Source organism: Aulonocara stuartgranti (genome assembly GCF_965226115.1).
Source record: "Aulonocara stuartgranti genome assembly, chromosome: 13".
Taxonomy (NCBI): domain Eukaryota; kingdom Metazoa; phylum Chordata; class Actinopteri; order Cichliformes; family Cichlidae; genus Aulonocara; species Aulonocara stuartgranti.
This window is the reverse complement of record NC_138949.1, coordinates 22,093,801-22,120,600: the sequence shown is the minus strand read 5'-3', so window position 1 is coordinate 22,120,600 and position 26,800 is coordinate 22,093,801. Positions and strand designations below refer to the sequence as shown.

At 40.9% G+C, this 26,800-nt stretch overlaps 2 protein-coding genes across 7 annotated transcripts in view; one reads left to right on the top strand and one right to left on the bottom strand.

Annotated features, from left to right (window-relative positions):
• Nucleotides 1–323: 323 nt before the first annotated feature.
• zranb1b (zinc finger, RAN-binding domain containing 1b) lies at nt 324–23,428 on the top strand. Of its 3 annotated transcripts, none has more exons than XM_082557355.1 (10): nt 324–760; nt 1,808–2,881; nt 10,274–10,461; nt 13,105–13,258; nt 14,063–14,134; nt 14,892–15,090; nt 16,157–16,277; nt 16,689–16,818; nt 20,337–20,566; nt 21,576–23,428. In XM_082557355.1, the coding sequence occupies exons 2-10, from the start codon at nt 1,900–1,902 to the stop codon at nt 21,798–21,800; spliced, it is 2,301 nt and encodes a 766-aa protein (XP_082413481.1). In that variant the 5' UTR covers nt 324–760; nt 1,808–1,899; the 3' UTR covers nt 21,801–23,428. The 3 variants fall into 3 exon arrangements, with proteins under 3 accessions (XP_082413481.1, XP_082413480.1, XP_082413482.1); XM_082557354.1 differs by having other exon boundaries at nt 324–912; XM_082557356.1 differs by lacking the exon at nt 324–760 and adding an exon at nt 1,185–1,284.
• ctbp2a (C-terminal binding protein 2a) overlaps nt 21,924–26,800 on the bottom strand; it is an 86,981-nt gene continuing 82,104 nt past the window's right edge. For 3 of the 4 annotated variants that reach the window (XM_082557349.1, XM_082557346.1, XM_082557347.1), the window contains one exon: nt 21,924–26,179. In XM_082557349.1, the coding sequence (XP_082413475.1) occupies nt 25,996–26,179 (184 nt within the window). In that variant the 3' untranslated portion in view covers nt 21,924–25,995. The remainder of the gene's footprint in view (nt 26,180–26,800) is intronic. The other variant, XM_082557348.1, reaches the window with a different exon arrangement.

Here is a 26,800-nt window from a genome sequence, read left to right as displayed (position 1 = left end):
TACTGCAGACTGCTTGCTGCAGTATTTTTTTACGATGACATCATCCTTTCGTCCCTTTTTAGGGGGGAATACCACGTGGTTGATTGCCAGAGATGCAACATATTGCGATGCATAAATTATAAAACAAACACATTTTACTCTGACTAACTAAGCCTAGCGACTAAAAGAACGGGCGCTCTAATGGCTCTTTTCGTTATTTCTGTGATATTCGAGTCTGTTTTGCTTTGACTGAGCCTTTTAACAATTGGAATGAGAGACGTAGAATGTGATTGGTCCGTGTCAAGGGATACACATGTGTCAACCAATCGGCTTGCTCAGCAGATTCGGGTGGTAAATCCTGATCCTGCCTCTGACTGTAACACGGCCCAGAGCTCTCTGCTCTCCCTCGTAGTGTATTTTTAAGCCCTGCCTCGGTTGCTTCCCTTCCCTGTGCCGCCATTAAAGTCCGTCCGCTTGGTGTTTGTGGAAAACGGGAAAATGATTTAAAAACTCAGAAGAGACAGGCCGAGGGACGGGACCTGGGGAGGGGGGAGGGAGGGTTCTTGCTACGCGGTATGTGTGGACTGTCAACTGCCAAGTAAACGGCGCCCCCAAAAGAAGTAAATATGCGGCTAGTTTCGTCCAAGTGAGAGGAGCCTGAGTTCGGAGTGGAGTTGGTTTCTCCGACCGGGGGTGGGGTGGGGGGAGAAACTCCATTGGTTTTGGCTGCACCGGGCGTGGGGAGGGGGGACCGAGGAGTGTAAACACAGCAAAGCAAAAGGTGAGGGTTACAGCGTTAAGACACCTTCTCGTAGAGTTGATAAGGGCCTCTCAGACGGTTACGAGCAAAACATAATCCCGTAACGTTAGCGAGCCGCAGCCAGCTAGCTTGGCCATAAATCCTGGATGGCAACCGAGCGGTTGTTATGGAAGGTAAGTGACAGCTAGCTGGTTTCGTTAAGACACGACACAGCCGTACAGTGTCATTTGTTAGTTTACCACTACTGGCTGTAAATCACACTAGTCAAATGCTTATTTAAATAAATTCAAGTATATTATAGCGGAGTGTCTTGACAGTTTTGCTAGTTGCTTGTGAGTACCAAAGCTACTTGACACAGTTGTTTTCAGAACATGCAGCTCACAAAAAAAATGTTGAATTTCTCACTGTGTGTTGGTAAACTTGGGAGGCGTGGCGTAAACAGTAACGGGACTACAGACCTGCCCTGTCGGAGCCAGCCTTATCTTTTATTTTGGTGTTCATGGTTCAGAATACAGCGTGGGACACATACAGTTGGATCATTTAAGGTCTTAATTAGCTTTACGGCGAATTTTCTTTCTGTGCATAAGTCTCTTAACCAGTCACGCGCCTCCCTGCTGGGCGTCAGGTTTCATCTGTCCTTGTCTCTTATTACCTTGCCTGGTTGTTGTAGGGCGCATGTGCCTGGTGTATATAACTTAACTGTATGTGTTTATAGTCAGTGTTGCACTCTAGGCTGCAGTTTTGCCCTTGCACTTTGTTTTTGTGGGTCTCTAAACAATAGTTTGGTTATTACTACAAATTAATACCAGATCAAGAGTGGGCATATCTGTTTATTAAAATTTTGTTTGCCAGTCAATAATTTGAATACACAGGTGGCTGTAAATAAGTAGGCTTTGTTTGGGACATTTGGCAGTGTATTTTGCTCATTTAAACCGAGAAACAAGCTAATTTTTAATCCCTTTACCTTCTTGAAGTGTTTGCCTTTGATTAATAAGATACTGTGGTTTGTCTTTTTTATTATTTATTTAACATATCTGTTTGGGTTTTTTCCCCCCCTTTAAACCTTAGTGTGCTGCTTGCTGTGTGATCTCCTTGAGAGTGGATCTGCCAAGCTGAGTCCCTCTGAACGGCAGGAAGCCTCCCTTAGCGGCGGTGCGACGATGACCGAGCTGGTTGCCAAGTGGGCCTGTGAATACTGCACATACGAGAACTGGCCGTCAGCCATCAAGTGCACCATGTGCCGCGCTCAGAGGCCCAGCGGGGGTGCCATCATTACTGAGGAGCCCTTCAAGTGCAGCCCTGCCCTGGATGCCAGTGTGCATCAGTGGGGCCCTGCAGACCTCAGCAACAGTCCATCTCAGGGGGGATCTAGCTTACTTATTTGTCCAGACTCCAGCGCCCGACCCCGCATTCGCATTGCTGACATACCTGAGCCTAGTAGTAAGTGGTCGTGCCACATGTGCACCTATCTGAACTGGCCTCGAGCTATCCGGTGTACTCAGTGCCTGTGCCAGAGGCAGCAGGCTCAACAACAACAACACCAACAACAGCATGGGCAGCATGCAGCCCATCAAGGACATCATACCCAGCAGCCACGCAGCCCCACAGAAACACCCCAGACCTCAGGCTCTGGATGTCGCCCCTCTCCCCCAACCACCACTACAGACACTTGTGAGGAATATAATGACCGTAACAGGCTCAACACTCATACACAGCACTGGACCTGCACTGCCTGCACTTATGAAAATTGGGCCAAGGCTCTCAAGTGTGTTGTGTGCGATCACCCCACACCCAATAGTCTGCTGGCTGAGCCCATCGAACTGGCATCGGAACCTGAGAGTCAACAATCATCCTCAAAACTTGACCAGGACAGGGACAACAGGAGGGCTGTTGTTGGCCACATGGTTAGTCAAGGAGTAGGAGGTGTGGTGGGTGGTGTAGGGAGTTGTAGCAGCAGCCAGAGGAGGTCACCGCCAACATTAAAGCGGGAGTCAGAGGTGAACATGGACTTTCAGAGGATTGAACTGGCATCAGGCGCTGGGATTGGGAGCAAAGAAGATCTTGAGGTGGATTTCAAAAAACTCAAGCAGATTAAGAACAGGATGAGACGGAGTGATTGGCTGTTCCTCAATGCTTGTGTTGGTGAGTTTTTAAGGATGGATGACTTCACTGAAGTATGTTTGACTTGTATTTTGCTTATGTTATGAGATGGGCAGTGAGTCAAGTGAATAATATAAGGCAAGCTAACACCGTGAAATGACATTTTTCCCAAATTTGTGTGAATGATTCACAGTATGTTGCTTAACAACCTGCAAGGCAACTATTTACTAAGCAGTTTATAGAACTGTATCTAGATTATCTTGAATGTAATCTTAACATTGCAGACACACTATGTATGCTTGGAAGTCCTCTGTATTCAGCTAGTAAAAAATTCACTATAAAGACAGCAAGTGTCCTGCCACCCACACTGTACACTGGCGAATGCAGAGTGGGAGGAAGGATGCGCATTGTAGGAACAACTAGTTTTTTCTTTTTTTCCCTCTCTCACACCACTGTCTTACTCTTTCTCTTGCCTTTTTCATGGATGAGTAGCGTTTGTTCTGTATGCCCACTCAACCTCCCGTCTGTTTTCCTTATCTGTCCCTCTGACAGTTGATTATTCTGTGTTATATATACTGTGTTATATATGCACAAATTTGACAGTCATGCCTGCATTTGGTATCGCAATGAAGTCCTTTTAGTGATTAAAAATTGTGCCTTTTTTCCTGCTACATTCCTCAAAACCTGTAAGAGCAATATCACTGCAGATAGTTTGTTTCTGGCTCTGCTCTGGGTCTCTTGCTGCATGTCAGATGTTGAATTCCCTCATGTCTGTGTCGCTTGTTCCCGTGGGACAAAGTCTCATCTGGTCAAAAATTTCTCTTGCAAGTAGGCATGATTTTGTTTAGGCTTATTCAAGTGTTAACATTCCTTATCTGATTGGAAATGTCTCCTAATTCATTCCTCTTCTGTTAAAGGAAAAGAAATCAAAGACATCTCTTTAAATTCACTCCCTATTTGGCAGGTTCACTAGACATACTTCGGAAAGTTTTATATCAATATCTGCCTCATGCCATCTGTTCTGATCTGAGGAATAATATCTGTGTTTATCAGCACAGACATTATTCTGTGTCTTAGAACTGCTGCTCATGTGGAACCACAGACACATATTGTTTGTTTTGTCGTTAAGGTGCTCAAATGCTGCACTACTGTTAATAAGAGAAAGTAAATAACAAAAAGTGTCAATAATCCTCCATTTTAAAAGTATCTGGTATACTTTTAAGTATAAAATGATGCTTTACAAAGCTTTACAAATTAATACAACCTTTGTCACTTCAGTCAGCATTGACACATCAAACCTGCTTTGGATAACCTTGGGCTATGTTCAGCATGAGTTCTACAGATACATGCTATAAAGACGGCTGCAGCTTCTGGGTCTGAAACGTGAAGCCTCTGCAGATGTGCCGATGTGCCTTAAACCTGAGAAGCTTTTCATACCCAGCAGGGCCACTTCTATTTGTTGCCAAAAAAGTTCACTTGTATAGAAGTCTACTGGAAAACTGCCCTCAGCCCACTTTGTGATCTCGAGCATTTTCTTGATGACTTTTTGGTTAAGTCACTAGATTGAAGAAATTTTGAATAAAACATGAAGCTCAGTTTGTAAATTATGGTAGTTATTAGACACAGAAATGAGGATCATCCAGGGTTATCCCTATTGGTTAATGATTTGTTAATCTTAAATTGTTAGCCCATTACTCTACAGTGTCCTCACTGTCAGAACCACTCCTTGCTTGTCAGCTTTAATTAGAAAACATTTGAAAAAAAGATGGCAATGGTGAAAACGCCCAGCTTGAGACTTGAGACATAACAGGTCTTCACTAACAAATGGGAGACGTCACGGTGGTTATGTGGTTCTACATCAGGCCTGGTCACGGGTTCTGATCCTGCATGAAGCCAGACTAAAGCGTGAAATATGAAATAACACGTCATGCAAGAGTAATAGAAATCACATGTTTTTAAGCCTGCATGTTTTGACAAACAACATCTGTTGTGCTGCCAAAAATTTTTGTGAGCTGAAGTTCATAGACATACACCGATCAGCATGAAAACAATAAAATCACCTGCATAATAATATGTAGGAATCCCTGGTGCTGTCAAAGTAACTCTGTTTTGAACATGGACACCTCCTTGGGGTGTCTTTTGGCATCTGGTACCAGAATGCTCACAGCACATCCTTTGGGTGAAGTGCATAATAGGGTGTGTCCTGAGCAACACTGGAGTAATTACTTATAATGTTTTGAAAAACCTAAAACCTTTTCTTACTTAATTACTCCCTGCAGAAAGGTAATTTATTACATTACTCGATATGTTCTGCAGTACTGTACAACATGACCTGAGATTTATTGTCATATAATTCGAATGTACAGTCCCACACATTGACACAAATCCCAGTCCTAAAGAGGATCTTTCTTTTAGTGTTTTATGAAAAACAGCCCAAAGAGCACTTCACAGATGTGCTGTGGCCACGGAGAGTCTACTGTCGCACCAGGTATGGGTACAAGCCCGTCTGCTCATCATAGCTTTTATTATTTGTTCAAGCTTTGGCTAATAGGCTGGGGTCAGCATGCACTCTGGATCCAGGGTTCTTCACTGCTAGCTTCATATGACCATGCCGTCTTTGCTGATGCTTACAAAGAGACACAAAGTTGTATTAGCAGTAGTGGATAGTTGTTTCTGCCACTTTACAGTAACATTCTTGTCCTTTCATGCATTAAAAATGAAAGTAATCTGAGCTCTTCAAAGTCTGTAGACCGTTTTCCTACAGAAGCCAGTTTGAATAGTTTATATAATACAAGTAACAGCATAATTGTTGATTAGGGACTAATGTAATTATTGAAATTAGTACATAAATGCATTATATTATTACAGAAAAATGTAATGTGATTACAGTGATGTCCTCTGTGAATTGGGATGGTTCTGCTGACTCTGCTTGCTGATGCTCAGTCACATAAGGGTGATGAGTTCAAGTCAGTGCTGTGAAGTTTGCCATGGTCCTCAAGCCACACCTGCACATTGTATTTTAAATAGATTGTTAATGTTATTCACTTCAGATTGTCACTGTCAGTAGTTTTAATGTTATGGTAGAATAGTGGATGTGACAAACAGCCTCTCACAAAATCAAACCTGTGATGAAGTGCTGGGGGCAAAGAAGTTAAAATTTCACTCCTATAGTTTTGAAACTGTGGTCACGGTTTCCCAATACCTAAAGTTGTTTACTGAGGAGCCTGATGCACTAAAATTAGCACGATCCATGTAAAATAAGTCAAAAATAGAAAATGCCTGTGGCTGTAGAACTTACCGTCACTCCTACAGTGTGCATGACCCATGATCCTTAAACTGAACACGTGTGGCATTTGTGTTGGTAAATAAACAAAATGCTTAGTATTATGTCATTAAATACCCAGAGGTTTTACTAGAGAACCACACTAATATGGGCAGGATGTGGTTTGGCATCATCTTCCTAAAATAAGCAAGGCCTTTCCTGAGAAAGGTGTAGTCTGGTGTAATTTTGAATTACCGGCACATTTACGGTTGTGCAAAATACTCATGCAGTGTGCGTAGATGCACCGCCATAACATGCTGACATTTAAACTTTTGCTTACTCTCTCTCCTCTTTGACCTGAACTTATTTTCTTGTGTTGCTGGCATCAAATTCAAAATAACCATACATTTTTCAGAATACTGTTCCTCAGATTTACCATTTGATATATTGTTTTTGTTTTGTTTTTTTTAATTATCAGTTAAATAGGATCCAAATGATTTTACAAACCATCACATTCTGTTTTATTTACATTTACACATCTCAAATTTCTTTATTTTAGTAAAAAAGGGGAGTGCTCATACAGCATAAAGACTTGGATCCTCCTACTTTAGGAATGTGAAAGGAAACAGGTGCATAGTCAACGGAAGCCAATGTGAACACAAGGAATGTGCAAACATCAAACAAAATCATGTCCTCCTTTCCCGGTTGAAGGATAAAAGTAATAATGCAGCAATATTTCCACACATTTATACATTGTTGCTATATATATACTTATATAGTTTATGATATAGTTCAATCAGAACATTAATTTAATTCAGTCTTTACCGAAGTCTCATTGTCAGATATGGACAATATCTATCTACAGTATATGGACAGATTTTCCACAGTAAGGGTCCATCTGTAATGTCTCTATCTAGATGCAGTTGTAATGATGGATTGTTTTTAGTTCCCTTAAGACCATGAATATTAATAATTTTATGGTATTCTCTTATGTAATATTTACTCCAAGCTGGCATTAAATATATGAAAAACAACAGAAGTGTATGCAATGAAACTGTTTCTTAATGCCTGTTTTTCCACAGTAGTGTTGAATTATCAGAATCAGAATACTTTATTAATCCCGAAGGAAATGCTAACATTTGTTACGATGCAGCATATCACAATGTTTATAAATCATATTGTTATATTATAAAATGCTAAAACAATGCCAACTTCATTGTTTTGGTTAGGTGTGACATACTAAGGGATTGTCTTGCTAGCCTTTCAGACAAAAAGCAGACTGGTGTGTCAATACCAGCAGGATGCTCAATATAATGTCAGACTACTACAAACCTCATTCAGGGCCATCATTTTGATATGTGATTGCAGGGAAAAGCCAACATGTTACTATTACACCAACAGTAACAAAACAATACACTAAGAAATGCCACTTAGCCAACCCACACAGTACAGAAGAATTTATTACTATAAAATGTGTTTGTAAATTCAGTTGCGCTTTATTAATTTGTGTTTTTCTTCTACTTTTACGTACTTTTTTCAGCAGTGCTCCTGTTAAATAAAGATGTCTAATATGTCCAATCCAGGTGTCCTTGAACAGGAAGGTATGCTGACAGAATATTTACTTCTTCTGTTTTTCTCTCTGAAGCGGCTGTTTAAACAGGAAACTGTACCAATCACAAATAGACTTTGAATCACCCACATCCATCTGTTGATTCTGCTATGATGGAGGCGCCCGCTATCACCATTATTGAAATGTGCGTCCTTTGTAGGAGAAATAGACAAGACAAGAATCACTTAGCCTGATCCATTCTGTCTAATTAGTCTGTCTTTAAGTGTATGTCTGTTTGCATATTGGAGCCTTTTGTGTTCACCAAAGGATCTGTGAGTACAGTACTGACTGCAGGGCTACAGGCACACCCACGCTAATGGAGTGTTTTTTGGAAAGTGGTTTTGTGATCCTTCTATCACGCTGCGCTGCTATTGTGTAGTTTCTCTCCTCATCCCTCACCGCGCTAGCCAGCTCCACATGGCACAGCAAGTCCTTCTACCCACTCCATGTCTCTCTCGCTCTCACTCACATGCAGATTATGCAGCTGAGCATTGTGTGTGGTCCTTTGACGCGAGAACAAAAGCGCAACAGTGTTTTAAGCTATCAAATGTACGAGAGACTACCACATGAGAATTTACTGTATACGCTAGAAATGGGAAGAGGATATTTCTGTGGCTGCTGTCATATTTGAAAGAAATTTACACTTTGATTTTGTTTTCATTACTCATAAAAACACATTTAGCTCAATGTTTTACTCTGCTTAAACTACTAATAGGTTATTTTGTCTCACTGTGGTTGATCACAGAACTAGAGGCTTGCACAAGAGTTATTATAGCTTTGTATTTTCTATCAGTTTTTACCCCTCAGCTGCAAAAGGTTGATGGGGTATTGTCATCACCCTGCAGGGCAAGCGTACAGGTGGCGTGGACACCCAAGTTTGTGAATGCGATAACTCGAGAACGAGACCACGTAGAATTTTGAAATTGATACCATAGGCGCATCTACTAGGAGGCTGAGGGATACCAGTACTTTCTTTGTTTTTTTGTAGGGTTAACTTTTTGTTTTCAGTTCCGTTTCAGTATTGGTTTTTCTTATTTAAATGTAGCATTTATTGTATAAGTGTTTTAATTATGTTTTTATATTAATTGCAATGTCAGGATTAGTTTGATGATTATAATGCTGATAATAATTTGGCAAATTGTAAGATTTACGAAGTTCAGAAGAGTGCAATAATAAAATTCAATATTGCAAAAATCAAAATAACAAAGACTAAAGCTGAGCACATTTCCTGTTCCTGATTTTTTTTTAATTTTTTTTTTATTATAGCTATTTTTTTATTTACACAATAATGTTTGAGTTAGTTTTTTTTTATTTTCTAAAATAAAGCTTCTATATAAATGTTCTTCACAATCTAAGAGGTATTCGGGCAAGAAGCTCATCACACATTGGTTTGTTGCTGATGGTTGGCTGCTAACAGATGAGCCTAGCTCCGGTTGCCTAGGTAACCCTTTACCATATTTACAGCCCTGTGATTTGTCAGTTAGTATCCTTCGCTCTCATTGGTAGCCACTTCAATCACTCACCTCTAAGTTCTCTCCTCGCCACATCGAGATGGATCGCTTCTCCTTTAATTTGAGCTTTTTCTTTAGTTTAACTTAAACTTCATTAACCTTCCCTAACAAAGGATGTGAAAACCAAATATGTCAATTTATTTATTTCATTCTGAGCAGAACGTGTTCATAAAAGTCTCCGTCAACTTATATTAAAACATAAAGCTGACTATTAACAGTTCATGTCCGCAAATCACGTGTGTGAGTTCATGGACAAAAATTAAAATTATACTATAACTCAATTTGCAAGTAAACATACAATTTTGCAGTGCTTCATTGCATATGCAAAAGTTAATATATTAAAAAAATCTGCTGGTTTTTTTTTTGTTTTTTTTTTTTTTTTCTCACAGAATGACTCTTCCTGCAGTAGTGTCTCATTAGCTGGTAACTATTTGAGTTTGTTCTCTGGAAGTTGGTTGTTTCATTTACACTTTGCACCAGAAAAGAACAGACACACCAACAGCTGCTCAAACATATCCATCAACGCTTATGCTACAACATAAACATGAAGATTAAGGAGGTGAAAAAAACATCACACTCTGATGATCACACTCTGCCCCCTGATGTCTTTTCCCCTTGACTTCAAAGTCAGCAAAGTCTCAAAGCTGTCACAGCTGCCACAGAGATAAAGCACATTCAGATCTCCAATATTTCATATATTTTAGTGTAGTGTAAACTGACCTCTGCGCAAGGTTGTCTTTTTATGTCTCTGCTGTGTTAAGACTTGGTGTGATTCGACTGCATTGGTCAGCACGTCTGCTCATTTCCTATTTTTTCCACAGCCAAAAGTGGACTGTTAAAGGATTTATTTTTCTCAGCAGAGCCTTTTCATTTTTATATTTTAAATGTCTTCATGAAAATGATTGCCAGTTAAATGCACAAAATTTGTGCTAATGTGGGGCAAAGCAGGAAAAAAAAAAAAAGGTCTTCTCTTCAAAACTGTGTCCACAGTGATCACTTGGTAACATTGTTTATTGATGGGAGCTTTCTCCTTCCCCCTCTTTGTCTGAAAGGTGTTGTAGAAGGTGACCTGGCAGCTGTGGAAGCCTACAAGACATCGGGAGGTGACATCGCAAGACAGCTAACGTCCGACGAGGTGCGCCTATTAAACCGGCCCTCAGCATTCGATGATGGCTTCACGCTGGTTCACCTAGCCATCCGCTTCCAGAGACAGGACATGCTGGCAGTGTTGCTCACAGAGGTCAGTGCAGACTTGGTTCGCTTTCAGAAATCACCTACCCTAAGGTATCAACTTTCTGAATTATGTTTGTAGATTATCAAAGCACTAGACCATATTAAATACGTGACTATATAGGTCATACTGTAGATGATTAATTACAAGACGCTTTGTCGGCTGGGATCTTCATGTTTAGCTTTTAAGTCCTTGTAGCAGAAATTGTGGTGCCCAGTTTGTGTCTGTTTTCATAGGGCTTCAGCTGCACAGAGTAAAGGATTTGGGGATCTTGCCTGAAGTCCTTCAAAACGGCAGGAGCATAGTTGGCTTAAGTTGGCATTTTAATTGTTTTTAACGCTCCGTTTCACTTCACTACAAAGGCATACTTTGTATATTATAACTTCTGTGTTCTTTGTAGGATGTACTCAACTGTAAATGATAGTCTGCAAAGCTTTGCATATAACCAACACACAACCATGGTGGTCTCTTTTGTCTGTACAAGTGTCCTCGAAGTGCTCTGCTTTCCTCTCACAGTCCAAAAATATACCTGTTAGACTCACTGGCGATTTTACAATTAGCTGCAGTTGTGAATGTGAGAGTGTGAATGGTTGTCTGTGTCTGTGTTAGCGCTGCTTACATGTACTGGTGACATGTTCAGGGTAGGGTTGCACAATTATGGCCAAAATGGTTATCACAATTGTTTGGATCAATAATAAGATCACCGTTATCTACTGAATTATTTATTGATTTTAGCGACAAAATGTTTTATTTATAAATGACACTCCCCTACACTGCTCCTTTATTTCCGTTGCATTGTTTTGCTGCTTGATGATGGACAATTCATACTAGCAACCATTTAATTATTTTTCTTGGCCTTCGTGTATTGATTACACTGTAGTTAGTGGTGTGTTTTCAGGTGGTTGAATGGGTTAGTTGTGTTGGTTTGTCGTGCAGACGCAGCTCTACAGGACTCTTTGAATATGGTTCATTCTTGGTTAATACCACTCGCCCTAAATCTGAAATATTTTCAACCAACCAATGATGATCCACTTCTGGGAACAGGTTCTTCACCTTCTGCTGTGCCAGACACTTAATTTTTGTTTTGTAGTTTTGTCATTTTAATGTAGTGTTACTTGTCCAGGCTACATCCAGGAAACTTCATGCTGCATAATACAGGGAAAACCACTACGACTGGCACAGGCAGGCACGTCATCGAACTGTAATTTAGGGAGTGCTTGATCTGGTTTTTCTTTGTATTGTTGAAGCACACATTTTCAGTGTCGGCTGTTTGTGTTCATTTGTTTTGTGGGTAGCCAAAATCACAATCGTGATTGACATTCGATTTATTGTGCAGACCTAGTCCAGGGTGTACCCAGTCTCTCACTCAGGCTCAGCTGGGACAGACTCATACACCCCATGCCCCTAGCTGGAGATGCGATTAAGAAAATGCATGGATGGAAAGTAAAATTAGGCTCAATCTAAAAAAAACAACAACTTTTAATTAGATAACACCTACACATGGATACTTTAAATAAATATTAAATAAGAAAAATACTATTGGTTGAGCTCTTCTACTCAACCTAGTAAATGTAGTTTTATTTCTGAATATGAGTATCTGCATGACCCCAAAATTGGCTTCAAGCTTCTTCTCCTACTCTCGTTTAGTGAGATCAGCCAGGAGAAGTCCTAGGACCAGAGTGTTTTTAGGAAAGAGAGGGACTAAATTCAGCTGCACACTCCTGTTCCACAAACTGTATAATAATATGTTCCTCTGTCAGTAATTATTTAATAGCATTGGTATTATATGTTCAGCATCCTGGTGTGTCTGTGCAGTGAGGCTCGCTGAGTTCATGTGTGTCTGCTTGAACTGTGCATGTGCTGATGTTGATTGCACCCCTCTTGCCTTCAGCACTGTGATCCCGGATTATCTGTACACACACCTCTTCACCCACACTCAGCCGCTGCCCCAGTTTCTTTTCCAACAGGGTTAGTGAGTAACCACTGGATCATGTCTCTGAAACGCCCCAAAGCTGACACCTGCGTGAACTTGCTGTGTCTTGGAGGTGATTTAGATTTGATTAGTGAAAGTAAAATTAGCTCAGAACACAGTGAGCTAAGTCTTCTGCCTACAGACCCCAAAATGAATGACTTTCCCAAGTATTCAGACAGCGAATGTGGTAGAATTTGTTTAAATGGCATCTCCAGAAATTTACTAGGTTTATTTAAAAGGAGAGATAAATCGGATGCTTCACACAGTCATAATTTTACCGCTTTGCTCATAATCTCTCTCTTCATAGAAGGTTTTGGTTTTTCAGTCTAGGTAAGAATATAAAAATGAACTGACTTCTTTTCTTGTTCTTGGCCTCTCTAAATTGACATAACGTATCAGACAAAAAGGATTTGTTCAGAATAATCTCTCCAGATCTCTTTATCTTAACTCCATCAGATATTATCAAAGTCAAGTGACTTTCAGGGCGCTGAAGCTGTGACTGTTAAATTTTATTCTTCTTAGGCCTCGGTGGAGCAATGCATTCAGTTGGTTTTGCATTAGTTTGTGGTTTTATGGTTCTTTGTAGTTGCAGGAAATGCTCTTGCTTTTTTCTTATTCTGTGCATCCTGTACGCTTTATGTAGATTTAAATTCTCTCTCTATATGCTCTCCTCTCTGCAGGTATCCCAACAGGCAGCCAAGTGTATTCCAGCCATGGTTTGTCCCGAGCTAACAGAGCAGATCCGTCGTGAGGTAGCCGCCTCTCTTCACCAGCGCAAGGGAGACTTCACCTGCTATTTCCTCACCGATCTAGTGACATTCACCCTGCCTGCAGGTCAGCACCGCATTAGCAGACAAACGAGTAAATGCAGCCAGAAAAAAAACAGTTTACAAAATATCATAACATAAATTCCAGAAGCCGTTCAAAGTGTCTGTAGCTGAATAAACCCAGCCAAGCCATTCCGTCTGGCTTTCCGAGTGTGTATCAGAATGCTTGTTTTGTTTACTTCTGGCGTATAAGATTGCTTGTTGCTCGATTGCTGCGGGGACATAATGCCACGGTTGTCTGTTTCCAGCTGCCACAACATGGAGGCTACATTGTTTGTGTATTGTAATAGCAAACTGAAAATACCACGTACTGCCAACTATGCACCAGCCATGCTTGACTTTCATTCATAGCAAAGCCATATTTAGTGTTTTGCCAGTGTGTTTTGGTAAAATTGCAGGCATTCAGTGCTATTTCTGTTGAATTGTACTGTGTGGAACTGATCTAGTGGTTCAGTCTGAAGCTGGTAGCTAAGCTAAGGATTTTTGTTTTGCAGAGTGTTCAGGACATGCCGACCTTGGCTTCTGGCCACTATAGAAACCCATTCTGTTCAGTTCCACTAAGTCAATGCATTCATTTATTTTAGCTAAAGAATAAGCTACTGTGCTGAGCAGAGCTCAGGGCAGAGAGTGAAAGCCACGGGCTGTTGTGAAGAGAACAAAACATGGTGGCTTGAGTTGAAATGAGTCAGAGAAATTTTTCTGTCATTTTAGTAAAGTTTTACAGGTAGTTAAAACAAAGATGCACACATCTATCAGGGTAAAATGTAAATCAAACCAAGACCTGCTCCTATTCCTCTTCTTTGTGTTTCAGACATTGAGGACTTGCCTCCAGCAGTTCAGGAAAAACTGTTTGATGAGGTGCTGGACCGAGACGTACAAAAAGGTGGAAATATTTACTCTTTTCTGCTTTATGAACACATATCACATGCCGTCCTCAAGTATCCATGCACTTATTTTTAGCATGTGAGAGAGAAACCAGATCCCCTGATGGTCTGGCTGCTTGGCACACAAGGGGAGTCCCCTCACAAACTGTATACTATAACAGGGAGGCAGCAGAAGGCTGGCTATGTTGTCTAACTGGTATTTTCTTGCTTGCAAACAGTTTTTTTTTTCTTCTTCCTGTTTGTCAATCTGCCAAGCACTCTCACTTCAGGATATGTACCAGTTGCCTTTGTCCTAATCAGCCTAAATGAGTTTTAGGAATTTCTTTGATCATTGCTGAATGATTGTACTTCCTTTCAGGTCACACATAAACGCTTATAAAAGCCGTCACCTTTCTTCCTGAAGGTCCCTGCTCTTTTGTGTAGCCTTCTCTGTGGTTCACCGTCTCAGTGTGTGTCAAACATTGTATTAGGCCATACAGTATCTTTATTTCTGTCTTTATCTCTTTTTAGGTTTCCTGTCATAACCTGAGCCTGAGTAGTCATTTGGTTTTGTGGTTTACAAGCAGACATTGTTATGTCACTACTATTTTCACAGATGTGAGCAGGCATTAGCTAATACTGAAACACCATGACCACTGTACAACCACACTGTTGCACTTCCTTGTACAGCATGTTTCCTTATTATTATCGTTATTGCTTGAATTTTATTTTATTTTATTTTTGAAGAGATATCCTGCCGTCTCCCCTCTTGTTTAGAACTTGAAGAGGAGTCTCCCATCATCAACTGGTCCTTGGAGCTGGGGACTAGGTTAGACAGTCGACTTTATGCCCTGTGGAACCGCACAGCTGGGGACTGCCTCCTTGACTCTGTGCTGCAGGCTACGTGGGGCATCTATGACAAGGACTCAGTACTCCGCAAAACCCTCCATGACAGTCTGCACGACTGTTCTCACTGGTAAGGCGACGCCACGGGGATTAAGTGTGTAGTTCGAGCTGATTTGCACTTGTCTTTTAAATCAATTCAAATTATGTTACATTGAATGACACAGTGCACCAAACATAAAATTTAGACAGGTGTTAACAGAAATTGGAGCTTGTATGTTGCTCTTTTTAATGACTAGTAGTTAGGAGACAACTTAAATAGGCAAAAAAGCTACATTTTTTAAGTACTATAGTCTGAATAAACAGGGATATGTTTACTCTTAACTTATTGCCGACAGACATCCCTGTCTCGTCCAGTGTTTCCTTTTTTTTTGCTTAGCTGACCTTTTTACACAGAAACATTCGTGGATCATGAAATGACTGAGCTCAAGTGCACCACTGAAGGAAAACAAAAGCTTGACTTTCAAAAGTGTCAAGTTACATTTTGTTTTCCTTCAGCGTGTCTATGGAACATGTGGTTTAGAGGCCGGGGTCTACGAATCCTAAGTTTAGATTGGCAGCTTATAAAGAGATCAGAGACTTTGATCTGGAAATAAGAAACAAGGGCTTTTTTATTTTTTATTTTATGTCCTCAAAGATCTGTTATGACTCCTGCATCTTCTTAGTTTAATTGGAAAAACCCCCAAAACATTCTCTTCTTTAAACTTCCACACGAAATTATTTAAGTTGCACCCTGAATCACGAGTGGCTCCAAAATGATTGCGATGTTCCAAAACATGCTCATAGGTGCAAGTGTTCAGGCAGATGAAAATTGAATGCAGGCTTCTGGTGTCAAACTCACATAAATTGTTCTGTACACGAAAGAGACAAGAAAAAAAAAAAGAAAACACATTTTTGAGTGGAGGGGCACGGAGTCTGACTCCAAAGCCCAGCGTGACTCACGTCTATTTGTGAGAAACAGTGGGTTTTTTGGTGAGATAATTGCTGTTTAGATATAATGAGTAATGCCATCCAGCCCAAACCACGACAGACGTGGAGGAATGTAGTCAATTGCAAGCCCACGCCTTGCTGCACAGAGGTCAAATAATGTCACAGGCTAAACAGTTTGTGTGCGTGTGTATCTGTGTGTGTCTGTGCAGGTTTTACACCCGCTGGAAGGAGTGGGAGTCGTGGTATTCCCAAAGCTTTGGTCTGCACTTTTCCCTCCGAGAGGAACAGTGGCAGGAAGACTGGGCTTTCATACTGTCCCTTGCCAGCCAGGTACATGTACATGGAAGTAAACACACTCACACACAAACATGGAGGACAGGAGCTTGATGTGCTTAAAACGTGACACGCTAATAATGCATGAATTATGCAAGAAGTTTTACTGCTCTTGGTGCAGTATACTTAACCTGTAATGCCCTCTGAAAGTGCATCCTGTCTGTCATCAGCACTTCTCTGCTTCTCACTGCTCTTTGTGCCCTCACTGACTAAGTATTTGGGTGGGCTGTTATTATATCTGGGTGTGAAAGCTCATTAAATTAGTGTTTTCCATGTTTTCACATTTAGAGTATCCTGGCTGCATTCAAGAACCCTCATTTTATCGCTTCCCTGAGTCCTAGAGCATTGTTTTGTATTTTTCTGACTTTGTGTGTGTGTGGGGTTTTTTTGTTTTTTTTTCTTTTGCAGCCAGGATCCAGCTTGGAACAGACCCACATTTTCGTTCTTGCACACATACTTCGTAGGCCTATCATCGTCTATGGAGTAAAGTACTACAAAAGTTTCCGTGGTGAAACACTCGGGTACACCCGTTTTCAAGGTGAGCAAGAAATAACGTTTCGGTCAAATATTGTTTGCTGTTGTGCTCAGCATCATTCCAGCGGACGTAGAACTAGACTTCCTTTGTGAAATAGTTTCAGCCTACGTGTGTGTGTGTGTGTGTATAACTTTCATAGGTGACATAACTGCCCCTCTGATCCGTCAGTAATTATTGTTTACAACAGTTATTAGTCTAGTGTCTTTCATTTAATGGGTAATTTTGCTCCATGTTGCTCAAAATAACAAAAACAACATAAAATGCCAGGATGAGTCACAGGAGCACGGAGAATTCATATTGTGGTTGCAGACATCCAGATACAGCTGAACATATGAAAATCATCAACAGTCAAACAATCCTGAGAGCACCGAGAGCGGGGGCCACCTTTACAACTAGCAGTAAAAACAGTCTGGATTCAATTTGCCTGCTGAGTGATGCTGTACAGGGGATGATGAAAGTGCTATGTAAGGGCCAACTGCTTGTGGTAAAGCCTGCCTGATGGACCAGTGATTTACGTTGCCAGGAGCCAATGTATACACACACATACACACACACACACAGAGGAAGGGGTGCTTATGGGCGCCTATAGAGAGGGGTGGGGTACCTCAATTAAAGTGGTGAACAAGTGAACCCAGTAAAACCACAGCGGTTACTAGGAGAGTAGCAACACACAGGCTCCTCAATAGCGGTGTTGGTTACAGATGTATTCATGAGATGCGAGAGCTGCCTTTATGTGTTATGGAACTAAAGAAATATGAGACACTCTGTGTTGTCATCCTGCATTGTTTTGTTTTATAATCAGTCTGGTATTTGCAAGTCAGCATTGACTGTTGTGAGACATTTATTCAAGCATTGCTTTCAATCCAGGGTAACTTTGAGTGTTTTCATTTCTGCTGAGCTATTCTTTTACCCTGATGCATGTCAGCACACAGTGTTCTCATAACTATTTCTACATTTGTTTGTGAGGGTTAGTTAGTACCTACTCTAGATTATAATAGCTTGTGTAAAACAAAGTCGTGTATGTGAAAAAGACAGTTTGAGAGTGAGAGTACCTCTATAAAAGCACATGTTCTAGCAGTTTGCTGGTCTGAAGCATTCAGGTATGTGTTCAGACAAATTCCACAATCTTCCCAGAAGTGGTCAGATGATGCACCTCTCTCCTAAAAAGAACAGAGCTTGGGTTCACAGTGTTAGAGCTAAATAAACCACAAGACATCTGGAACAATGTCATTTGAACGGCTGAGACCAAAGTGGAGATGTTTGTCTATAATGCACACAACCACATTTAAACACAAATGCCTCATATCAGCTGTCAAAGGGGTGCGCTGAGAATCTGAATGACTGTACACTAATCACCTCAACAGTGTGACACCAGTGTGTCTGCTGTGTTGAAACTACAATGTGCAGAGGGTAGATGGCAAAACGTGCATCTAAAGTCACTATAACATATCCTTACCATGTTGTTGTGAAAAATATCAATTCATTACAAAAATCTGGATTTTAAAGACGAGTCAACATCTAGAGCCAGACTTGCTAACAGTCAGCAGCAGTGCAAAGCTTTCTTTCATCATTAAAAAGCTTCTGGATTTACTAAAGAGGCACAGTGTCAGTTTTGTGACTGCCAGTTGTGGATAGTGCTGTTTTTGCAGCTGACCTTCTGGCATATGTGTTTGCAGGAGTTTCCCTTTGAAGAGGAAAATATCTCAGTCACTCGAGCATGATTTGCTAATGTTCATGGCATGCAGTTTTACTGCAAATTCCCCTAAATCGAACACCAAAAAAAGCCTGTTCTGGTTGTGATCGCTGCTTCTAGGAGTGTTTATTTATTTAGACTGAGAGGGGGAGATTTTATCAGAAGGAGTGCCTAATTGGAATTTTGGTTCGATGGCTCAAAACTGTGAGTACAATGCCAACACTTTGGCTCTGTCCTAAAACTCTTCACTTGAGCATTTAAAGCTGAGCCCAACTTACTTTAATACTGAGATTTTCATGAAACAAAGCAGAAATTAATTAACTGAGCTGTTTATTTTTCCTCAGCAGTGTGCACACAGTGAACGACTTCTCTCTGCTATTTCTAGAACAAATAAAAGTGTATTCATTAACAGACAGACGGCTCATTAATAATTGTAAATAGTGTTTGTGTACGTACAGATCTCAGCTTTATATGGTGGATTAGTTCATAACAATGCAGCTCTTCTTTGAATAAATCCCGAGCTCCACCTGAGTCTCAGTCCTCAGGACCTCATGCACATTTTAATCCTCCTTCAGCCTCCTCTTGTTGACCTAAATGGCATTTTCAGAGGGGAACGTGTAAAACCTGAGCGTGCGCTGTATTTTGATTGGTAGGTTTGCATCAAGCTCTTCCTCAGCTTCCTCATTGGGTCTGCTCGTTTTTGAGACACTAACCTGCACCGCTCACCAAAGAAGGCTGATTATTCCCCTGTAATTGTGGCATCACAATAATCACTTTGTAAATGTGTGAAATTAAATGCATCATGTTTTATGTAGTGATTGATTGTAAATCCTTCCCTCCTGCTTGTTTAGAAGTTCTATGACTGAAGCAAAATATTCTCCATCCATCAATTATCCCAGCTGACTCAAAGTAAAACAGACCTTACTAATGCCCTGGAATTATACAGAATACACTTTGATAAATTAGTTCATAATCTGGATTTAGAGATCAGACATAGAGAGTGCTTGCAAGGCTGGATGAGAAGCAGATTTTCTTCCAGCAGCATGATCTTCAGAGTCTAGCTGTGCATTTAACAGGTTATTGCTGAAAATACAAAACAGATTATGATATGAAATGGAAAATACATGGTCAGATGGTCCATCGCAATGATCCTTTCATAAAAGACAGCCCCAGTGTATCCTATCCTAAAGGAGGTAGTGAAAGTGTTGAAACGCCTTTGGAGAAGTCAAACAGCTCCTATTATGGTACTTCCAGTTTATGTAATTCGGTTAGGAACTTAACTGAGCAAAATGAACTACTGGAAAATGCACAAGCTGTTGCAATGGACTAGTAAAAGACCATGCCAATCTCCAACTGACTACAATGTTGTGGGTGGGATCTTTAGAGTTGTGCATGAACGAATGTCCACAAACTTCTATAAAATGAAACGATATCTGAAAGGAACGTGACCTAAAATTCCCCCACAATGATGTGAGAGATGGATAAAGTCGTAGGGGAAAATATTATGTCAAGTTATCGCTGTTACAAACCTTTAAATCATGAGGTGTACTTAGTAGTTGTTTGGATCTTTTTTGTTTTCTATTTAAAGGAAGTACGTCATAATTCATCTTCTCCTTGAATCATAACACCAAAATAATTCAAAATATTCAAATTAAATATTTTAAGTTTGCTCACAAAAGTAGTAAACAGATGTGCATCCTTTTTTGTCAGCGTTTCAGACTCTGCTGCAGTAGTGTAGTAGTCTATTTTTTATATATTTGTACAGTATATATTTATGCAGTACCAAAAGATATAGTATAGTGAATTTGTGTCTTTTACGTCCCTCCAGGTGTGTACCTGCCTCTTTTGTGGGAGCAGAGCTTTTGCTGGAAGAGCCCCATCGCTCTGGGATACACGCGGGGCCACTTCTCAGCGCTGGTGGCCATGGAGAACGATGGCTTTGACAATCGCGGCGCAGGCGCCAACCTCAACACGGACGATGACGTGACAGTGACGTTCCTGCCTCTGGTCGACAGCGAGAGGAAGCTGCTTCACATTCACTTCCTCTCAGCGCAGGAAGTAAGGCACTCAACAGACGTGGTGTTTTTCTACTTTATTAAGTGGCTGCATTATGCTCATTTACAGGTACAGGAAAAGACTGTAAGGACAGATGTCGCCTGTATGCTTTCCATTTTTCTTTTTAGCTTTTCACCTGCTTTTAGAAACTACAAAATAAATTGCTTAGACTGTATTTAAAAGATGGATGTACCCATCATGATGTTACCCAATGATTTCTGGACTCCAGATTTTGGAGCCTCAGTGTGAGTGTTTTGGCCAGCGCTGTTAGTTGGAGGAGCCAGAAATGGCCACAGTTAGACCAAAGGGTGGAGAGTTGTTATCAGCTGGTTAGTGTGGTGCTTCCATAAACTATATGTGTGCAACAAACACACAGAGATTTGCTAATTAGTAACACTGAAGTTAAGTTCAGTTCTTTCTACAGCATAAAAAGTGGTATGAAAACACAGTGACCCACTTCCAGTGTTGTTTACTGGACTGGTGGCGGTGGTTCCTCTGAAATACAGCTTTGACGTAGCTGTGGGCAATGGTTAAATGATCAAAACTAACAGCAGCATAGCCACACAGCGTTTAACATTAAGGATTTAATTACTATTCCAGGGACGGTGCTGCCAATAATAAAGAAATTCACTCAGTCTGCAGTTCCTCTGGTGTCAGACGTGCAGAAAGGAAAAAGTATCTGAGGAGTTAGCAAATGCAGATCTAGCCAGTAAATAACAATGTCAGACTTGGAGCTGCCATTCTTTGTTTGTGGGTATTAAAACTCTCCACTAGAGGCGTTATGCAAATGTGTTACATACAGAAAAGCCGTGGGGGAAGAACCTGTACTACAGACTAGCAGTTTCAGGAAGTTCAGCAGCAGGGAGATGTGGTCTGGACCGTGTCACTTTGTAAGCCTTGCTTCTCTTATTCTGTTCTGAGTTACTGTTCAGAAGGAGTAAGCGGTGTTTGGGCTGTAGTGAGGTGACAGGGCTCCCTCTGATGGTCATGTCTGTCCCCTCCTGTCCTTCAGATGGGTAATGAAGAGCAACAGGAGAAGCTCCTGCGGGAGTGGCTGGACTGCTGCGTGACAGAGGGCGGCGTTTTGGTTGCGCTTCAGAAAAGCTCCCGCCGCCGCAACCACCCGCTCGTCACTCAGATGGTGGAGAAGTGGCTGGACGGCTACCGCCAGATCCGCCCCTGCGCCTCGCTGTCCGACGGCGAGGAGGAGGAAGACGACGACGACGACGAGGAGTGACGAAGCTGAAGTGGAGGGAGGCTATCTGCTGGGGGGCAGGACTCCTCCCCCATCCTCTCTCTTTTAGTTTTTCTTTGAGTTGGGGATTTTTGTTGTTGTTGTTGTTGTTGTTGTAGTAGTATCCCCCCCCCCCCCCCTTTCCTGACACGGACAAACTGTGAAAAATCTTCAGGAGAGGGCAGGGAACCACGAGCCCCCACCAGACCTCCACCTGACAGAAGACACTACTGCTCTTCTGGCAAACACAGGCGCTCGGATATACACAAACACTTTTCTCAGACCAGCCTGAGTCTAACGGAGAGAAAAAAGATTTACGAATGCAAATTTTTGATTTGAGTTTTAAATGTAAAGGAAGAAAAAAAATATCTTTATCCATAGATGTAAATGCATGTGGTTGTAAAAAACAAACAAACAAAAAAAAAAAGAGTGTAAGGAAATATACCAGCAGTGATTCAAATACTTTATATCCATTCAATATGGGCACTGGGGAAAAAAAGAAGCGCACATCCAAGTTTTTTCCAGATAAGAGTTGGCTTGTTTGGCTTTTTGTTTTCAAACAGGCATGGACAAAGCCAATAAATCTTATTATCTCCAGAAGATTAATGAAAAAAATGAGAGATTCTGTAATCACAAATGACTTTAATCCTTAATACTAAGCACTGCACATTTATTAAAACATTTCTATATAAATACAGTATCATTGCTTGAATTGAGGTCACATATGAAGCTCTTGAAAAGGGAGATGTTCCCTTCACAAGTCAAATCTACACTCACTAAGTTTTAGCGCACTAACGTTCATGTTGGATCTCTTGGTTTACCTTTTTCAGACTGATTGAAGTCGTGTGTGTGTGTTTTATCTTCTATGAATTTATTCTACATATTTATTGTTTGGAAACTTATTTGAGCTAATAAGAGCTTTCTGTATATTATTTTCTCTCTTTTTTTGTGGTTTTGTTAATGATTCAATCTTGATGAAGACACATTGCACAGAAACACTGTTGCCGCGAGGAAAGAACCAATCATAACCATCAATGAAAAAGTTTACTTGGGTTTCTTGCGTATGGTTTTTAGTACCTCATATGGATGCCTAAAACCTGGTGCTTTTATTTTTTCTGGGCAGGTGAGTGTGGACATAACCCCACCCCCCACCCACTCTGAGTCACGCTTGTCTAATCGCTGTCTTGTAGTTCCTGTTTGCCCCCACCTTCCTTACAGCCTGTGTTGTGGAGGTCACCCTCATGGTACACGTGACATCGCTGCCTCTGTAAAGCCCGTTTGTTGTCATCATGTGAACCCACTTTTATTTGATTAGTGACAGATTTCACCACGTAAAACCAAAGCTGACAGAAAAAGAAAAAAAGTTGTTCCTTTCTCTCTCTTTTTGCTGTGAGTGTTTGCATCTTGTTTCCTCTCGCCATCGCACTCTGTAACCTCTTTGTGTTTCATTCAAGTCATACACGTTTTTGAGCATCACCTGTATGTTGCTTTGTATTTATGCAATAGTTGCAGTTGTGACTACGATGGTTTGTGGATTTAGGCGTGACTTCGCTAAACAGAGTGTAACACAAAGAAATGGGCAAAAATAAGGAAAAAAAAATAAAAGAACCTTTTTGAATGTCCAACTAAAACGCTTCCTGTCACTTCATTTATCAGCTAATGATGTCCTCAACATGTCCACGGGTTTAAGTGTGTCACTTTTTTTGTATTTTTTTTTTTTTTTTTAATTGGACCTACTTTCTGAAGCTTTTGTCATGTGTTCAGGTTACAGCGCCCTCTAGTGGAACTAAAACCAGGTGAATTGAAGGTCCATCTTAAGTTATTGTAGTTTCAAATATAAAGTTTCCATTAATTTACAGAAAACAGTTAAAAGGTCAAACTCTGTGGTCAAATATGAAGGAGCACATGAGGTCTGGTGGATTAGATCAGAGCCTTATGTTTGACACCCCTGTATCAGAGGGTAGTGGCATGTGTAGCATGGGGGGAGGCTAACCTGGGTACCATTACTGGATGCAAGCACTGACTGGGATTTGAACCCCCGCCCAATTATTTCAAAGACCGTAATGACATAACAGGAACTTAAGGAACAACTGGAGCAGATGTGGAAAGTCAAGTTCAACGTGATCCCAGAACCTTAGAAAGGCAGAACCCATTAAAGTCCCAGGACTCGGATCGAGGGCCCAAGCTTCATTATCACAAACATACCACCCCCCAGGGGGTGAGAGGGAGATTTCTTTTTTTAATATACATATAAACGCATATACATTATGGGCTAATTTGAATTTTGCACTTAAGATAAATGGATTGAAGTGAGCCATGGCTAGAACCTAGAACAAAGTGACAAACTGTGCAGCCAGAGGAGACTGGCAGGGATATTTGGACAATTTTTATAGTACTTGAATGTTTTATCCCTTCACTGTTCACTGTTTGGATGAACAGTCGGTGATTTAGGGAAAAGCAGTTTCAGGCAATACATCTAACGCTGTGATGGAACTGTGACGGCAGTTACCGTGCTTCAGTCATAACAATCAAGAAAACAATTTTGTTGAAATTTGACAAAAACTGTAGCGTGATCACAGTGTGTCCTTTGCTCTCCCCTTCATATCTACCTGATCGTAGCAGTTGGCTGGCAATCCCTGAGAGCGCTGCTGCTGCAGTTTTCTTCCTGTTAATTTTCCTTCCCACCATTGCCAAGTGCTTCCTAATAGAAAGTCATCTGACTGTACAACAGTAAGGTCTTTACCTTACAATATAAAAAGCAAACCAAAAAACCTTCCACGGAGCCAATCGATCAATCAGAACAGTAAGTTTTATTTATTGGTTCCAGCTGCACTGTATGCTATATGTTCACCTTGTACAAGAAACAAATACAAATACTCACACTAAAAACCAAACAATCTGCGAGCAGCCGCCTCTTGCTAACGTCACGGGGCTAAAGGGAATGAACGTGGCTGCCATTGTTCCAAGAGGGCTCGACGCCTCCGAGGGCGCCACAGCTGGCTTTCATTAGAGCAGAAAAACAAGGAGGAAGAAACTATAAGGAGGAGAGGACGCGGTTGGTCACATCAGACTACGATTATATGAACATTTAACAAGGCAATACAAATCTAACAGGAGTGAAAAGCTTGAACATCAAAAAATGTACATTTGATATATAAAAAATACCACAATGGAGAAAGACGTGGAGACGTGAGGAGCAGTAATCAAGACCTATTTTCTTTTTTTAAACTTTTTTCTATTCCTTTTTGGACAGAATTGAAGGTTATTATATTGTTCCTGAGTCAGTAAGAGATTTGCTGTTTTTGTTTTTCCAAAAGCTGTCATACTTCAGAAGCTTTTTTCTTTTTCTCCAAAGGTCCTTTGGATGCAAACAGATAATATTTGGGACACTGTTCGCCACTTTAACTAAATAAAAGTACCTCAGTTCAGCAGAGTTTGGAAAAGTTACAACAGGAATACATAATTTAAGTGACGCGGTCCATGTACGATATTTAACCATGAAAGCCTGCCATTTTTTATTCTTTATATTTCCTCCTTTTTGGTTTGAAAGGATGATTTTTCCACATCTACTGCCCCGCATCCCATCTCTTCACTCAGGCGGCCTCTAGCCGGCAAAGATGGAGTGCAGTTTGTTTTTCTTTTCTTGTCTGAAAACTGTAAATCTGTTCATTTTCACACACTGAAGAACAGAAACACAGTAATATAGGATAAAAAGAAGAAAGTCTAAGAAAAAAAAACTAAACACAGGGTATGTTTGTGCTGAAATGGGCGCGACTGAAGGAAACAGAGTCGTCCTGTTGAGCTTGAGGGGAGGGTTTCCATCCTGCACGTGGCTACTGTCAACGTGTCCCATAAGTCAGGAGGAAATCTCCCTAAAATATACTAAAACAAAAAGTATTGTGTAAATCGAGAAGGAATGAAGATAAAAGATATGAAGGGAGGGGAGATTTCAGATCCGTGTGGCAGCTCATTTGTGTATTAACGTCCACTGTCCTCACTTAGTGGTTTCACAAAAAAAAAAAAGAAAGAAGAAAAAGTGTGAAACGTTGCCCGGCAGGCAGTCTGCTGGTAGGTTCGGATGGCTGAAATCAAGCGTACGTATAGTCGGATGGTTGAGTTGTTAGGTCGCTGGGTTTGTTTGTTTTTTTAGTTTACATCAATTTTTAGTTTCCTCCTCTTCTCAGCTACAGCAGCAGTCCTATGGCTCAGTCATGTGCTCTCTCATGGGGTCGCCGTGTTTGGAGGGCTGATTGGGGGAGGTGGCCTGTGACGGATGGGTGCCAGGGGGCAGGGTGTGGGCGATGGGAACTCCCCCGGCAACCAACCCCTCCATAGGTCCGGGAATCCCACCGGGGGCGACGCCCACCACGCCAGGAGGAAATCTGGAGATAGATAAAGCGTGATCAGCAGATATGTTAAGGAGCTAACCTTTTAATAAGTGTTATTTTTCCACATTTTACACTTTTTTTTCCATAAAAAACTAATATTTGTTACTCAGGATCATTTCTGTATGAAACTGCATGTTAAAAAAAAATCATGATTAAAAACGTAATGTGAAATAAGTAATGCACGATGACGCACTGAGGATGCAAATAAACCAACAGAAACTTAACAACTGATATGCAGTGAACTTACTGAGTAACATCAGCTTAAAAATGTCCAATAATGGTACAAGTGGTACAGGAGCATCATCCTGGGATTAATGTCATGGTACTTTGGGGCTATATAAATATATCCATACAAGTGGTGCCAATGGCTCTACTTATTAAAGAAGCTCCAAGCTTTAACTTGACGAGGCCAAAGGCTGTTTATTTGTCGTTGGTGATCGGGATCTGAAAGGATTTGTTTGACATCATTCACTGGATTGATCGGAGCAAATGGAAAGCCCAAGGAACTGAGTGAAGATCTGAGAAAGAGAACTGTAGATTTCTACAGTTAGAGTTGGAATTGTCTAGTGAAGTCATTTCCAAATAACTGCAGATTATTAAGAGCATCAACATTTA